The sequence below is a fragment of the Gekko japonicus genome, unplaced genomic scaffold, assembly GCF_001447785.1.
Source record: "Gekko japonicus isolate JY-2015 unplaced genomic scaffold, Gekko_japonicus_V1.1 scaffold248, whole genome shotgun sequence".
NCBI classification, from domain to species: Eukaryota; Metazoa; Chordata; class Lepidosauria; order Squamata; family Gekkonidae; genus Gekko; species Gekko japonicus.
Window position 1 is genome coordinate 644,674 of NW_015169782.1, and position 15,922 is coordinate 660,595.

The 15,922-nt window shown below is 50.7% G+C and overlaps 1 protein-coding gene across 6 annotated transcripts in view; it reads left to right on the forward strand.

Annotated features, from left to right (window-relative positions):
* LOC107115194 (sodium/calcium exchanger 1-like) overlaps nt 1-11,923 on the forward strand; it is a 25,706-nt gene extending 13,783 nt beyond the window's left edge. For all 6 annotated transcript variants that reach the window (XM_015416829.1, XM_015416830.1, XM_015416832.1 and 3 more), the window contains 2 exons: nt 2,183-2,455; nt 11,547-11,923. In XM_015416829.1, coding sequence (XP_015272315.1) covers nt 2,183-2,455; nt 11,547-11,923 — 650 coding nt within the window. The remainder of the gene's footprint in view (nt 1-2,182; nt 2,456-11,546) is intronic.
* Nucleotides 11,924-15,922: the final 3,999 nt, after the last annotated feature.

Genomic DNA, 15,922 nt, shown 5'->3' on the forward strand with positions numbered 1-15,922 from the left:
CACCCACCCCCATCTGCTCTGTGGTAAAAAATATGAGGACGATGAACTAAATAATTGATATTTTACTTCATTTTAATGTTACCTCAAAGATCTGCTGTCTCAGGTAGGCCTGGGCCTACTTCTGCCATTACCAAACTTACCTTTAGTTGGTTATGCCGGCCTCCAGGTAGCACCTGGGGATCCCCCGGGATTTCAGCTCATTTCCAGACTACAGAGATTGGTTCCTCTGGAGAAAATGGATGCTTTGGAGGATGGACTCTGTGGCATTGTGCCTCACTGAGGTCCAGCTTGGTGTAGTGATTAGGAGTGCAGACTCTAATCTGGATAGGGCTGCCAAATGCAGCCGGGGGGCGGGGAATCCCCCGTTTCGGAGCCCCGATTCCCGGCGTGCCGGAATCGGGGCCCGGGGGAAACCCCACCCCCGCGTGCGCGTCACCCGGAAGTGACGTCGCACGCTGGGGGCGGAGCCACGCCATTTGAGGGGAAAACTCTTTGTTTTCCCCTCAAACGGCGTGGCCCCGCCCAGCGTGTGACGTCACTTCCGGTGACGTCCTGGAAAAAAGGTGACGTCCTGGCGGCGCGCCTCCCACAGCAGCTCCTGGACCGGCCGGACGATCCCCCCCCCCCAGTAAGAACTTCCGATTTGGCAACCCTAAATCTGGAAGAACCAGGTTTGATTCCCCACTCCTCCACATGCAGCTTCTGGTGTGACCTTGGGTCAGTCACAAGTGCTTTCAGAGCTGTTCTCTCAAGGGCAGTTCTCGAGAGAGCTCTCTCAGCCCCACCTACCTCACAGGGTGTCTGTTGTGGGGAGGGGAAGGGAAAAGAGATTGTAAATCGCTCTGAGACTCCATTGGGTAGTGAAGGGCGGGGCATAAATCCAATCTCTTCTTCTTCTGTCCTCCCCAGGCTCCTTCCCCAAATCTCCAGGAATTTCCCAACCTGGAGCTGGCATCCCTACCCCTCTATCTCCAGGGGGGACCTGGCAACCCTACCTTTTGTGCATTCTTTCTGCCCTTCCTCCAAGGAGCTCGGGGGAGGGTGTACCTGTGTTTTATCCTCCGTTTTATCTTCACAACAACCTGGGGATATAGTTTAGGCCGCGAGAGAATGATTGGCCCAAAGTCATGAAAGTTTTTTTATAGGAAGCAGAAATCTGAGGCCTTCCCAGGCCTAGTCCAAAAGGCTGTGGCTAATCGTTAAAGTTGCCAACCTCCAGGTAGCTCCTGGAGCTCTCCCGCTATTACAACTGATCTCCAGGTGACAGAGATCAGCTCCCCTGGGAGAGAACGGAAAGTTTGGAAGATGGACTCTGTGGCACTGTATCCGGCTGAGGCCCCTCCTCTCCCCAAACCCAACCCTCCTCAGGCCCCACACACCCCAAATCTTGAGGTATTTCCCAACCTGGAGCTGGCAACCCTACGATATGAGCAGAAGTAGAATAGCTAAGCATTGTGAGGTGTGGGAGACCCCCCCAGGGATGCCATCCTCCAGGTGGGACCTGGGGATCTCCTGGAATTACAGCGCGTCAGTTCCCCTGGAGGAAATGGAGGCTTTAGAGGGTGGACTCTGTGGCAATGTACCCCACTGAGGTCCTTGTCCTCCCCAGGTCCCATTCCCAAATCTCCAGAAGTTTCCCACCCTGGATCTGGCAACCCTACCTCCTGCCCCCCCCAGTGGCCAGTGGGGACCTGGCAATCCTACCCCAAATAAGTTTCTCAGAGTGACCTCACTGGAATACCCTCACCCAAGGAACCCCAGTATTCCCTCATCCAGTGATCCCCTCAAACTGTGTTTTAAAAAGTAAACCAGGAGTAGGAAGATCTCCCAGCCTTCCTCTTATTTGCCCATCACCCCTCAGAGTGGTAGTGAGGAAAAAATAGCTGGAAAAGAGAGCCAGTTTGGTGTAGTGGACCAATCTCTTCTCCTCTTCTTCTTCATTACACTGTTGGCATGATGTCACTTCCAGCAAATACCAGGAAATGATGTGACATCACTGACATGAAGCTCTAGAATTTGACCAAAACTCTATGATAAAACCATAGAGTTTTCCCCAGATCCTAGAGTGTAACACTGGCAGGGTGACATCACTTCCAGGTATCCACCCTTAAAACGATGGGTGATAGATAAGATTAAACTATCCGTGTTGGTTCATTCCGTGTCTCTCTGCTGTCCCCCACAGGTGATGACGAAGATGATGACTCGGGCGAGGAGCGCCTCCCGTCCTGCTTTGACTACATCATGCACTTCCTGACGGTTTTCTGGAAAGTTCTCTTTGCCTTTGTGCCACCCACCGAATACTGGTGTGGCTGGGCCTGCTTTTTCGTCTCCATCTGTCTCATCGGGGTGCTCACCGCTCTCACGGGGGACCTGGCCTCCCACTTTGGCTGCACCATCGGTCTCAAAGACTCCGTCACGGCAGTGGTTTTTGTGGCCCTGGGCACCTCTGTGCCTGGTTAGTGAGGAGAGTGTTGGGCATCAAGGGCAGGGACGCAGTGTGGAAACACGGCGGGATGTGTTGTGTGTGTGTGGGGGGGGGTGGTTGGACCAGCCACGCAGACTAGAATTGGAGACCTCTTTCTGAACGAGCCCAGCCTGTTCTGTCTGGTTATCCCGCATATGCCAAGATTACATGGCTGCGCGTGAAGCTTTTCCTGGCATGGAGATACTTTGGCAGGAAATCCTTCACTCACTCAATTTCTGTGTGAGAGCAACAAAAGACAGGAAACAGCAGCAATTAACATAAAAACCGTGGTGTCCAGCCAACCATCCAGTGCCGCCTTCACACGGAGGCCACTCAGATGCTGCTGGAAGCTCACAAGCAGGATGTGAAACCCCTGCCTTTCACCTCTCGTTTCTCCCTCTCACACGATATTGAGCCGTAGGTGGGCTCTCTCTAGATGGCATTGCTGCTTCCAGTTGTCTAGGCAAATGAGCACTATTAGTCTTAATCTCTTCACGTTTGCCTCATTACTGTTTGTTAAATTCACGAATACCTCCCTCCCACCCCTAGTGACCCCTGCCTGCTGTATGCCCAGAAGAGGGCAAAGAAACCCCCCTCCAGGATCCCCAGCCAAACTGGCCTGAAGAACAATTGCTTCCTGACCCCAAAGTGGCAATCAGCATTTCCTTGGGTGTGTAAGAAAGGGCCAGGGAAATGCTGAACGCCCTTTTTGGAATCAGGAAGCAAAGTTCTCCTGGCCAGTTTGGCCAGGGATCCTGGAGGGTTGGGGTTTTTTTAACCTCTTCTGGGCATAGAGCAGGGGTCACTGGAGGGGGGGGTGGTGGGGAGGTATTTGTGAATTTCCTGCATTGTGCAGGGGGTTGGACTAGATGACCCTGGAGGTCGCTTCCAACTCTATGATTTGACTGATTTTTGTCTCAGACGCACGTACCAGTTTTCCTGTCCTCCCAAGAAACAATGGGGCTTGAACGTAAGAAGGGCCCTGCTGGATCAGACCAGTGGGCCATCTCGTCCAGCATCCTGTTTCACACAGTGGCCTCGACAAGTTGCCCTAGAGGGCTAAGAAAGATGGCATAGAGCCTGAGGTCTTTTCTGTGATATTGCCCCCTAGCTAAGAGTTGCTAACTGTGGGTTGGGGAATTTCTGGAGATTTGGGGGTGGATCCTGGGGACAGCAAAGTCTGGGGAGGGGAGGGACCTCAGCGGAGTACAATGCCACAGAGTCCTCCCTCTAAAGCAGCCATCTTATCGAGGGGAAGTGATCTCTCCTCTGGAGCTCAGTCGTAATTCCAGGAGGTGCCCAGGCCCCACCTGGAGGTTGGCCACCCAAACCCTAGCTCTGATATTGAGAGGTTTGTTGCCTCTGAATGTGGAGGTTCCCTTTTAGTCGTCCAGCAGTTGTTGTTTGAAGAGGGGTTCTGGACTGTCCGAATACCCTTACGAATATTATAATTCCCATAGCTTCTTGGAGCAGGAGAATGGAAATCATGGCGACTGTTCTGGCTTAAAACTAGTTTATTGTATATTTCTCTTCAAGGAGGCATACAAAGGATTCCCAAGAGGTCACCTCTGCAGGCGTTGACCACACCGTCTTTGGCAAAGTGACTGGGTCATGTGCTCTCCCGCCCTGCTCAATTTTGGCGGGAAATTGTTCCCTCACAAAAAAGACATCATGCCCCATCCTGGCCCTTTCCCCACCAAGAACACTTTCCTGGGGAGTAAGACCCCTTGAATGAAATAGGACTTACTCTGAAGGAGACCTGCCTAGGGTCGCTCCTCAAGTTACGTTTCCTTCAAACCACTTCAGTTCTACTTGGAGATGGAAAGTGCCGTCAAGTCACAGGTGACTTATGGGGACCCCCCGTAGGGTTTCCAAGGCAAGAGACATTCAAAGGTGGCTTGCCATTGCCTGTTTGGTGTAGTGCCAGTTTGGTGTAGTGGTTAAGTGTGTGGACTCTAATCTGGGAGAACCGGGTTTGATTCCCCACTCCTCCACTTGCACCTGGCTGGATGACCTTGGGCAAGCCACAGTTCTGATAAGAGCTGTTCTTGAAAAAGAGCCGTTTCTGTCAAGAGCTCTCTCAGCCCCACCTCCCTCACAGGGTGTCTGTTGTGGGGAGGGGAAGGGAAAGGGGTTTGTAAGCCACTCTGAGACTCCTTTGGGTAGTGAAGGGCGGGGTATAAATCCAATCTCTTCTTCTTCTGCCTCTGCATAGCAGCCCTGGACTTCTTTGGTGGTCTCCCCTCCAAGTACTAACCAAGGCCATCCCTACTTAGCTACCAAGATCTGACCAGCCGAACTTGAGTGGTGGTATAAAGTGCCATCAAATAGCAGCCAGCCTATGGCAACCCCATAGAATTTTCAAGGCAAGACATCTGCAGAGGTGGTTCACTGCTGCCTGCCTCTGCGTAGCAACCCTGGACACCCTTGGAGGTCTCCCATCCAAGTGCTAACCAGAGCTGACCCTGCTTAGTTTCTGAGATCTGAGAAGATCAAGCTAGTTGGGGTCGTTCAGGTCAGGGTTTAGTGTAGTGCAGGGGTTAAGGGCACAGACTCTAATCTGGGGGAACCAGGTTTGATTCCCCACTCCTCCACTTGCAGCTGCTGGATGGCCTTGGGAAAGCCATTAGGGTTGCCAGGTCTGGGTTAGAAAATACCTGGAGACTTTGGGGGTGGAGCCAAGAGAGGGTGGGGTTTGGGGAGTGGAGGGGCCTCAGCATGGTACAATGCCATACAGTCCATCATCCTTCAAAGCAGCCAATTTCTCCAGAGGAGCTGATCTCTGTCAGCTGGAGATCATTTGTAGAAGTGGGAGGCCCCACCTGGAGGCTGGCAACCCTACAAGCCACAGTTCTGCTAGAGTTCTCTCATGAGCAGTCCTCAAAAGAGCTCTCTCAGCCCCACCTACCTCACAGGGTGTCTGTTGTGGGGAGGGGAAGGGAAAGGAGATTGTAAACCGCTCTGAGACTCTGAGTGAAGGGCGGGGTATAAATCCAGTCTCCTCTCTTCTTCTTACCTGCACTTAAGAACATAGTTTGTGTGTTTGCTTTTAAACATCTCGGGACTGCTTTCAAATTTGCAAAACCTGAAAAAAGTTTCATGTCTTCTTTTATCTCCCAGTTTACTCTGTGGCAGGACACTGCCCAATCCAATAAACCACTAAGATGGGGAGGGGGGAACCAGGGGCTTGTTAGGGTGGGGAATCCTCTTGGCACCAAGACCTAGCTCGTGGCAGGCCCTGCGGGTGGATGGCACTAGGACCGGGATCCAGATAAAGGCCAGTCTACCCACTCTCCGGATGGTCATTGGATGCCCCCTCTTTCCCGTTGTCAAAGAGATTTTGAAAATCCTAACTCTGCTATAGCTATTTAGGATGCACACCAGAGCTCGGGGCCAGCCTTGTGTACATATTAATGAATTGGATGAAAGAGCAGAAAATTTGACTTCTTGAACATGTGACTGAGCAAAGCCGGCGGCAGGAGGGGGGGGGGGAGACGCCATTGTATTTAACCGGCTGTCTGGAGAACAGGATTAGAAACGAGAAACCGCTGTCAATGAGTTGGTGGAGAAAGGCGATAAGATTCAGGCTTCCGTATATATGTAAAAAGTTAATCTCCTAAAGTGCTTAAAGGACAAAATGTATGCTACAGGGTGGAGAGTGAAAGATCGTAGAGAGCTATGAATGGGAGACGGCAGAATGGGATGATGTCGCTATGGGCGTCTGGGGGGGCGGGCATGAAAGCAAGCATAATTTTTTAAAAGGCAGAAACATATGGCAGCTGATGCTTTCATGCAACGGAGGTGTTTCGTTAAATGTATGGGATGGGCGGCACACAAATGGTAGGGGTAAAAAGGACCACCTAATGCAAGGTCCAGTAAGGTTGGGAAATTCCTGGAGATTAGGGGGTGGAGTTTATGTAGGGGAGAAAGGTCAGCAGGGATGTGATTTCCATGAGTCCACTACTCCAAAGCTGCTATTTTTTCCCCTGGGGAGCTGATCTCTGTAGTCTGGAGATCTCTCCTTATATATAATTGAATAGTGAGTGCCAAAGTTCTAATTCTAAAATGCACTCCCTTAGTGTATGGCTGATGGCACTGCTCCTCAGCATATATCGCCACCAATCAGAAGGCAAAGCCCGGGTCCCGCCCACTCCACAACTGCTGCGACAACCTGGTCTTTTGCATATGGAAGCTGATTGGACTTCAGTCCATTCCACACCTCAAACTCCCCCCTCCCGCAAGGCAGTTGGAATTTTCAGTAGCATAACATACCTCATAGGGTAACAATGGTTACCACTCTCCAGGTGAGGACTACAGATAACTCAAACATACAAATGCTCTTCAGGTAGCAGAGATCAGTCCCTCTGGAGAAAACAGTGGACTCTGTCATTAAACCCTGCTGATGCTCACCGGATGCCTCTCCCCAATTAGCGAAGTGCTGACACTTGGAGAGCTGCTTGCGGGCTTTTGGCGGCAGGGGGGAGGCACAGCTCTGCGCCCCATCCAGGGCCCAGCACTCTAGGCGAATGCCTAGTTCGCCTAGTGGGTGAGCCGGCCCTGACTACACCAGTTTGGTGTAGTGATTAGGAGTGCGGACTCTAATCTGGGAGAACCAGGTTTGATTCCCCACTCCTCCACATGCAGCTGCTGGTGTGACCTTGGATCAGTCACAAGTTCTCTCAGCTGTTCTCTCAAGGGCTGTTCTCGAGAAAGCCCTCTCGGCCTCACCTACCTCAGGTATCTGTTGTGGGGAGGGGAAGGGAAAGGGATTGTAAACCGCTCTGAGACTCCTTCGAGTAGTGAAGGGCGGGGTATAAATCCAACCTTCTTCTTCTACAACCTTTCACAATAGAGGTGATCAAAGTTGGTTATGTTCATTGAGGTTTAAATCAAGAAAAAGCTTTTCTGACTCATCACACCTGTGAAGCCAAGGGTACTATGTTGTCACAGACTGTGTATCTCATGCATTCCAAGACCTTTGGGCTTCACTGTTCCTAATTTTCCCCCTCAAGTGTATGTAGCCATCTACCATCCATGGATAACACTTCATGCATCTGGTGAAGTGTAATCCATGAAAGTTTCTGCCAAAATAAATCTGTTAGCAGGCAGTGAAGTCCCTTTAATATTGCATAGCAGCAGAAGGCACTGGGGGTCTCTTAGAAGAGATGAGAGAGGAAATTCTTAGGATTGTGTACAATTTTAAAAAACTATTAAGTCACTGGATCTGGATGGCCGTTCACCAAAGGTTCTTAAGGAACTCAGATGCGAAACTGTTGGTCTGCTAACCAAAATAAGCAAATGGACACTAAAATTGGTCTAGAAGTTATCAACCTTCCAGATTGTGTCCAGATCATGGGAGGTGGTAGTTCCGCTCTATTCTGCTATGGTTAGGCCTCACCTGGAGTACTGTGTCCAGTTTTGGGCACCACATTTTAGGAAAGTTGTTGACAAGCTTGAATGTGTCCAGAATACGGCAACCAGGATGGTGAGAGGGTTGGAATTGGAGAGGGTTTCCTACGAGGAAAGGCTGAAAGAGTTGGGTATGTTTAGCCTAGGAAAGAGAAGGCTTAGAGGGGACATGATTGCAGTCTTCAAATATTTGAAGGGCTGTCATGTAGAAGATGGAGCAGATCTATTCTCTCTTGCTCCAGATTGCAAGACTAGATCTAATGGGTGGAAATTACAAGGGAGTCGATACCGGCTAAATATCAGGAGAAACCTCCTAACTGTAAGAGTGGTTGAGCAGTGGAACAGACTGCCTCAGGAGGTGGTGGATGCTCCTTCACTGGACGTTTTTAAGCAGAGGCTGGACGACCATCTTTCGGGTATGTTGTAGGGTTCTCTTTCGGCTATGCTCCTGCAGAGTGCAGGGGGTTGGACTAGATGACCTGTAAGGTACCTTCCAACTCTAACATTCTATGATTCTATGAACCGTAATGCCGATTTTAAAAAACAAACAAACCAGAGGAGATCCAGGAAATTACAGGCCAATTAGCCTAATGTTTATTCCAGGTAAATTGATGGGAACTGTTATTAAACATTGATTTAGTAAGTATAGAGAAACAAGGCCTCCTGAGGGAAAATCAGCATGGAAATTGACCGAGGAGTCCTGCCTCACCAACCTCCTGGAGTTTTTTCCCCAGTGGTTTGACAAACACATAGACAAGTGTGACCTAGCAGACATTAGATACCAAAAAGTCCCTCACCAGAGGCTCTCGAATAAACCTAGTCGATAAGAGGACAGGTCTTCTCCTGAATTAGAAACTGGTTAAACAACAGGAAGCAGAATGAGAGTAAACTGATTTTTTTTGACAGTGGGAGTAACTAAACAATGGGCTTCCACAGGGGGTAGAGATCACTGCTACTCCTGGAGTTTTTTTCCCAGTGGTTTGACAAACACAGAGACGAGTGTGACCTAGCAGACATTAGATACCAAAAAGTCCCTCACCAGAGGCTCTCGAATAAACCTAGTCGATAAGAGGACAGGTCTTCTACCTGAATTAGAAACTGGTTAAACAACAGAAAGCAGAATGAGAGTAAACTGATTTTTTTTGACAGTGGGAGTAACTAAACAATGGGCTTCCACAGGGGGTAGAGATCACTGCTATTTGTTCATAAAGTATCTGGAATTACAACTGTTCTCCAGACTACGGAGATCCGTCTCCCTGGAGAAAATGGCGGCTTTGGAGGGTGGACTCCATGGCAGTGTACCCTGATGAGGCCTCTCCCCTCCCGAGGCCCCTCCCCTCCCCAAACTCCACCTCTCCCAGGCCCCACCCTCAAACTACCAGAAATTTCCCAAGCCAGTATTGACAACTCTAGTAAGCAGTGAGATGGTTGAGGCTGGGGCCTCTTCCTTACAAGAAAAGGCTGAGGCGTTTCTGACTTCTTCATTTAGAGGATAAATGACTAAACCATATAGTGTTGGAATTGGCAGCCCTACCCCCCAGCCACTAGCATGGGTGGGGACTAAGGGGTAAAATGATCGAGGTTTCTGAATTTATGCATGGGTGGACAGAGTAGATAGAAAAACTTTCCCCCCCTCTCACATAATACTAAAATCCAGGGGCACCCAGTGAAGTTAATGGGAAGCAGATTCAAAATCGACAAGAGGAAGTACTTATTATTTATTTATTATTTATTTCAGTTTCTATACCACTCGAACCCCAAAGGGTCTCTGAGCGGTTTACATACACAGTTAATTGCCTATCTAGGGCCACATTTTTTTTTACATAGGGAAGTGACTGCCTACCGACACCCAGGCGAAAGGGCTCTGTCGGTATTCAGTAATTAACTATTTATTTTGTTATTATTTGTTAAACTTATATCCCGCCCTTCCCAAAATGGGCTGAGGGGTAAAAATAAAGGGCATAAACAATTAAAACCGATAATATAATTAATTCTTAAAACAGCTAAAACCCTTTAAACAATTAAAAGATGGTGCATGAAGTGTAGCAATTCAGACCCCCTATAAGCCGAACTGATGGTACTGGAACCGTACCAGATTCATATAGTACCAAACTCCACACAGGGCAAATAGTCGGGGCAACTTCTATGCAGGGAGGCCAACTAAATTGTGGAACTCACGGCTTGTGGACATGGTGAAGGGTGTGTGCATAGATGGCATTAAAAGGGGATTAGGCAGATTCATGAAGGAGACATCCAGCAATGGCTACCAGAGATGACTAAAGAGAACCTCCATATTCAGAGGCAGAAACCCCCTGCAATACAGAACAGCAGCAGGTAGAAGTGCCCTGCCTGTACATGGTGAAGGGGGTGTGCATAGATGGCATTAAAAGGGGATTAGGCAGATTCATGAAGGAGACATCCAGCAATGGCTACCAGAGATGACTAAAGAGAACCTCCATATTCAGAGGCAGAAACCCCCTGCAATACAGAGCAGCAGCAGGTGGAAGTGCCCTGCCTGTAGGCCTTCCAGGGGTATTTGGTTGGCCATGGGGTGGAGAGAGTTGACAAAGACACATTTTTCTCCCTGTCCCGAAACACTAGAGCTCAAGGGCATCCAACAAAGGTGATGGGCAGTAGCTTCAGGATGGACAAAAGGAAATACCTCTTTACACAAAGTGATTAAAATGTGGAATTCGCTGCCAGAGGATGGCCACAGGAATAAACAGCTTGAAAAGGGGATTAGATAGATTCATGAAGGATAGGTCTATCAGTGGCTACTAGCCACAGTGACTAAAAGGAACCTCCGTGTTCAGAGGCAGTCAACCTCTGAATCCCTGAGCCTGGACTCAGGAGTCAACGTCATGGGAAGGTCTCGGCCTCTAGGTCCTGTTGGGCCCTGCTGAGGAACTGGTTGGCCAGCGTGTGAGACAGGAGGCTGGATTAGATGGACCACTGGTCTGATCCAACATGGCAGCTCTTATGGTCTCGCATAGTCTCTGGAGGGAGAATCAGGGTGTTCATTGCAATTGTTGTTGTTATTTTTGATTTATTAGACCACCCTTCCCTGCAAGCAGGGCTCAGGGCAACTTAACCACAGAAACAAATACAATAGTTTAATTTGAAACCACCAGTGAAAAATACCTAAAACATATCAACAAGTAAAGCAGTACACAATCCAAGATGGCGGAAGAAAACATTTCAGCTTCCACAGACCCACGCCCTTGGGGGGGGAGGGGTTATGGGATGTAAAGGGGGTGTGAGAGTGCCACATTTCATACTGCCCCCTTGCTGTCCTCAACCAAACGCCTGGCGGAGCATCTTTGCCTTGCATTCCCTGCGGAAAGGTAGTAACTCTTGCAGGGCATGGATGTCCACAAGCACACCCCTCTTTTAATAGGTGAAATGCAAGGGGGTGGACCTCCCTAACACCGCTAACTATCTGTTGAGAACTAGAGGTCAGCAGTAATTGGACAGGGAGACGCCCAGATAGCTTCATTTTGGATGGTACAGAGGGGGGGGGGGATATTTCCAGACCTTTTGGTCAAGTCATCAGTAACCCGTTTAGAGAGGCATTTATAACTATCGTTGTCTTCCTCAGAGGAAGGTTGGATGATCGCCCTCCAGCCATCTGTTCCCACCAACCCTCTCTTTTTCTTCTGCTTCCTCTGTGCAGATACCTTTGCTAGCAAAGTGGCCGCCATCCAAGACCAGTACGCCGACGCCTCCATTGGCAACGTGACGGGCAGCAACGCCGTCAACGTCTTCCTGGGGATCGGGGTGGCCTGGTCCATCGCAGCCGTCTACTGGGCCTCCAAAGGCCAGCCGTTCCGAGTCCAGCCGGGAACCCTGGCCTTCTCGGTCACCCTCTTTACCATCTTCGCCTTCGTCAGCATCGCCATCCTGTTGTACCGGCGCCGGGCCCCCATCGGCGGAGAACTGGGTGGGCCCCGGACCCCCAAAATCCTCGCCACGCTCTTCTTCATCAGCCTGTGGCTGGTATACATCCTCCTGTCCGCTCTGGAGGCCTACTGCCACATCAAGGGGTTCTAGGAGGAGAGGCCGGACTGGGTAGATTCGCTCGCAGGCGCGGCCCGGGGGAGACCCCCTCCCCTGGATGACAACCCCGAGTCGGGGAGCCCCTCCACCCCTGCCAACCTGGGGAACCGCTTTACTGCTGGTACTGTCAGGGAAAGACTTTTGCCAAACACCTAGACAGTAGCCCGCGGTCTAGCACTGACGAAGGCGGCTCCGAGCACCGGGTAATTGCACAGGCCAGGGTCGAAACGCTAGCCCGTTGTTAAGTCTCTGTTCTGTGAGTGACTGATGGGGCCTTCCATCTCCCTGGGGAGGGGACGGCACATCTCCTATCGCTTCCACGAGGGTTCCAGGAGATCCCCCACACTCTTTGGGGGCATGCATGGGGCACCACGGCTCAGCCGAAGATGGTCTAGGGTCCATCCCCCTCTCCCCTGCTCTGACCTGGGTGAATGAAGCGTTTGGGAACAAAGGCCCTCCTCGTCAATTCTCACCACCCCTTCAAGTGGGCAATACTTGGATTGGAGGGGGGATTATTAAGTCATATACCTCCCCTCCCCCAGGTCTGGCTGTTCACATCCCGACAGCGGGAGGCCTAAGCTGTTTTCCTCATGGACGTTGCATGTCTGGGGTGGGTGGGGTTGGGATGAAGTTGAAGGTGGTACAGCCTGTACTCCTCCGGCCCGAGTAATTCAGAAAGGGGTCGGAGTGGGGGGGAAGGCTGGTAGGAACAGCATGAAAGGGGGGGTGTGGGGGAGCGGTGGGCCCCACCCTTTTATCGTATCCTCTTCCAAGCACAGTCAGGTCCCTCCAAAGCCGATGCTCATACAAACACCCCAAAAACAGCACAAAATCTCAAGAAGCAGCAGCAAAAAAAAATAAAATAAAAGGGGTGGGGGAGTTGTAAATTGACTCCTCTTCCCCCTTCATCTCATCTTAAAACGACCACCTTCCCCACATCGCCATTCACTCCTGTACAGAACCCAGATTTCTATTGAGTTGAGTTTATTTTACTTACAAGAGAAAACACGTGATTTTATTTTATTTTTATTTAAAGAAAAGGGGGAGGGGGGAAGCCCACCCCTGACACCGATTTGCTTGTCTCTCCTTTCCCCGTCCCTTAATGTCGACCCCCTTACCCGAGGCCGCTGTGTGTGGTGCTTCCCTTCCACTCCCCCCACCTCCAAATTGGGTGGGGGAGGGATATTGGTGCATCCCATGTCCTCGTATGCATGGCGGCTCCTGTGGCCCCCCCCCCACATGGTCCGTGTGTGTCTACGGGTCACTCTCTGTTCACGCTTGTCCGTCTGTCTTTTTGCCGGTGCCTGCCCGTCTTCCTGCCTGCTCTCTGTCGCCCTCGCCCATGTACACCTTTCTATGTCCAACTGCCTGCGTTACTTTGGAGATGTTTCGTGTGTGCGTGCGTGCGTGTGCGTTTTTTTTTTAAAAAAAATGTTATTCAAAAACTTGCTGGAGAAAAGTCATCTTTTTTAAAAAAACATGATCCTGGATGCAGCGATCCAGTGGGGGCGGAGGACAGGGGCAGAATACATTCAGCAGTGGGTCTCTTTCCGGTGCTGCCGAGTCACAGAGGACGTACGGTGACCCTGAATGAGTTTTTCAATGCCAGAGTCATCCAGAGGCAGTTTGTCATCATCTGCCTCTGCGTAGCAACCCTAGACTCCCTTAGGGGTCTCCCATCCAAATACCCCATAGTGTTTTCAAAGCAAGAGACATTCAGAGGCGGTTTTTCGTCGTCTGCCTCTGCATAGCGACCCTGGACTCCCTTAGCGGTCTCCTGCCCAAATATTAACCAGGGCTGACTCTGCTTAGCTTCTGAGATCTGATGTGATCGGCCTAGCCTGGACTATCCAGGTCAGGGCACTGCTGACAAATGGTGGCCAGTGCTGTCAACTTGTAGCCGGTTTTTGGTGGCCGGAGACATTCAGAGGTGGTTTGTCATTCTCTGCCTCTGCACAGCAACCCCAGGACTCCCTTGGTGGTCTCCCATCTGAGTACTGAATAGGGCTGACCCCACTTAGCTTTTGAGATCTGATGAGATCAAGCCGGCCTGGGCTGTTGGGGTCAGGGCAATTCTCTTTCTAGACCCTTTCAAACTAGTGGTCTCCAGCCCCTCGGGGGGTTCACAGAGCCCTACCTGTGGGGTCACAAGCTCCTACAGACCCTTTGGGGGGAGGCTGCTTTTTGGAAGGAGCGGCCGCTAGTGCTCATGGACGGAGAGCGCACTCGGAATTCACTTGGACTTCACTGCCACAGGAAGTGGTGGTGGCTACAAGCATGGATGGCTTCAAAAGGGAATTAGATAAGCATATGGAGCAGAGGTCCATCAGTGGCTATTAGCCACAAGGTATAGATAGGGGCTCTGGGGCAAGTGATGCTCTGTCTTCTTGGTGCTGGGGGGAGGGGGCAACAGTGGGAGGGCTTCTAATGTCCTGGCTCCACTGGTGGACCTCCTGATGGCACCTGGTATTTCTGGCCACTGTGTGACACAGAGTGTTGGATGGGCCTTTGGCCTGATCCAACATTGGCATCTCTTATGTTCTTATGTTATGTTAGCTCCCGCCTCTTTTCATATGCTTGTGGAATGGAGCAAGTACAGCAAGGAGAAGTTACCTGGGGATGATTTGGGCATCACCAAGCCCTTGTTTTCCCCTGCATCTGGTCGGCCAGATGTTTGCTGGGAATCCCATGCTTGGAACAAATCCTAGGTGTGTGGGATCCTATTGTGGGGTGTGGCGTACAGGCAGAGAGAAGAAGAAGAGATTGGATTTATACCCTGCCCTTCACTTGGAGTCTCAGAGCGGCTTACAAACTCCTTTCCCTTCCCCTCCCCACAACAGACACCCTGTGAGGTGGGTGGGGCTGAGAGAACTCTGACACAAACTGCTCTTTTTCAAGGACAGCTGTGCCAGAGCTTGTGACTGACCCAAGGTCACATCAGCAGGTGCAAGTGGAGGAGTGGGGAATCAAACCCGGTTCTCCCAGATTAAAGTCCCCACACTTAACCACTACACCAAACTGGCTCTCAAGAGGACTTAAACTCTCCCCCCACACTGTTTTTCTAACCTGAAAAATCCCTTGCAAACTCCTAGTTGCCTCACAGGGGAAATTTACACGTAGTTATGGTTGCCAACCTCCAGGTGGGGCCCGGAGATCTCCCAGAACTACAAATGATCTGCAGACAACAGGAATCAGGTTCCCCGGAGTAAATGGCAGGTTTGGAGGGTGGGCTCTATGGCATTATAACCTACCGAGGTCCCTCCATTCCCAAAACTCTGTTTCCCCGAAGGTCAACCCCCAAATCTCCAGGAATTTTCCAACCCAGTATTGGCAACCCTACATGTAGGCCATCCATGTAAGTGTCCACCATGGCAGACGCAGCAGCCCCCAGGAGCTGTTTCAGGTCTGGAAAACGGCACACAGGGGAGGCTTACGTTACCCTCTAGTCTCCCTGCATGATGCCGTCCCCATCCAAATGGGGCCCACCTGCACCCATGAATTAAGCTCTGAGCTCAGAAATCCCAGAGGTTATCTGGCTGACAGGACCTGTCGCGGGCGTCAAGTGGGACCCAGGGCCTTCCTGATGTGAGAAGTGGCCCAAAGTCTGCACTTTAGAGGATTCCCTCATAGCTTCGCTGATTTCTAAAATCTCCTTCCCTCAGCGGGGCCTCAAAATGGGTTACATCCTCCCCCTCTCCCCCATTTTATCATCACAACAACCAGGGCTCTTTTTGTAGAAAAAGCCCAGCAGGAACTCATTAGCATAATAGGCGCGGGCGTCAAGTGGGACCCAGGGCCTTCCTGATGTGAGAAGTGGCCCAAAGTCTGCACTTTAGAGGATTCCCTCATAGCTTCGCTGATTTCTAAAATCTCCTTCCCTCAGCGGGGCCTCAAAATGGGTTACATCCTCCCCCTCTCCCCCATTTTATCATCACAACAACCAGGGCTCTTTTTGTAGAAAAAGCCCAGCAGGAACTCATTAGCATAATAGGC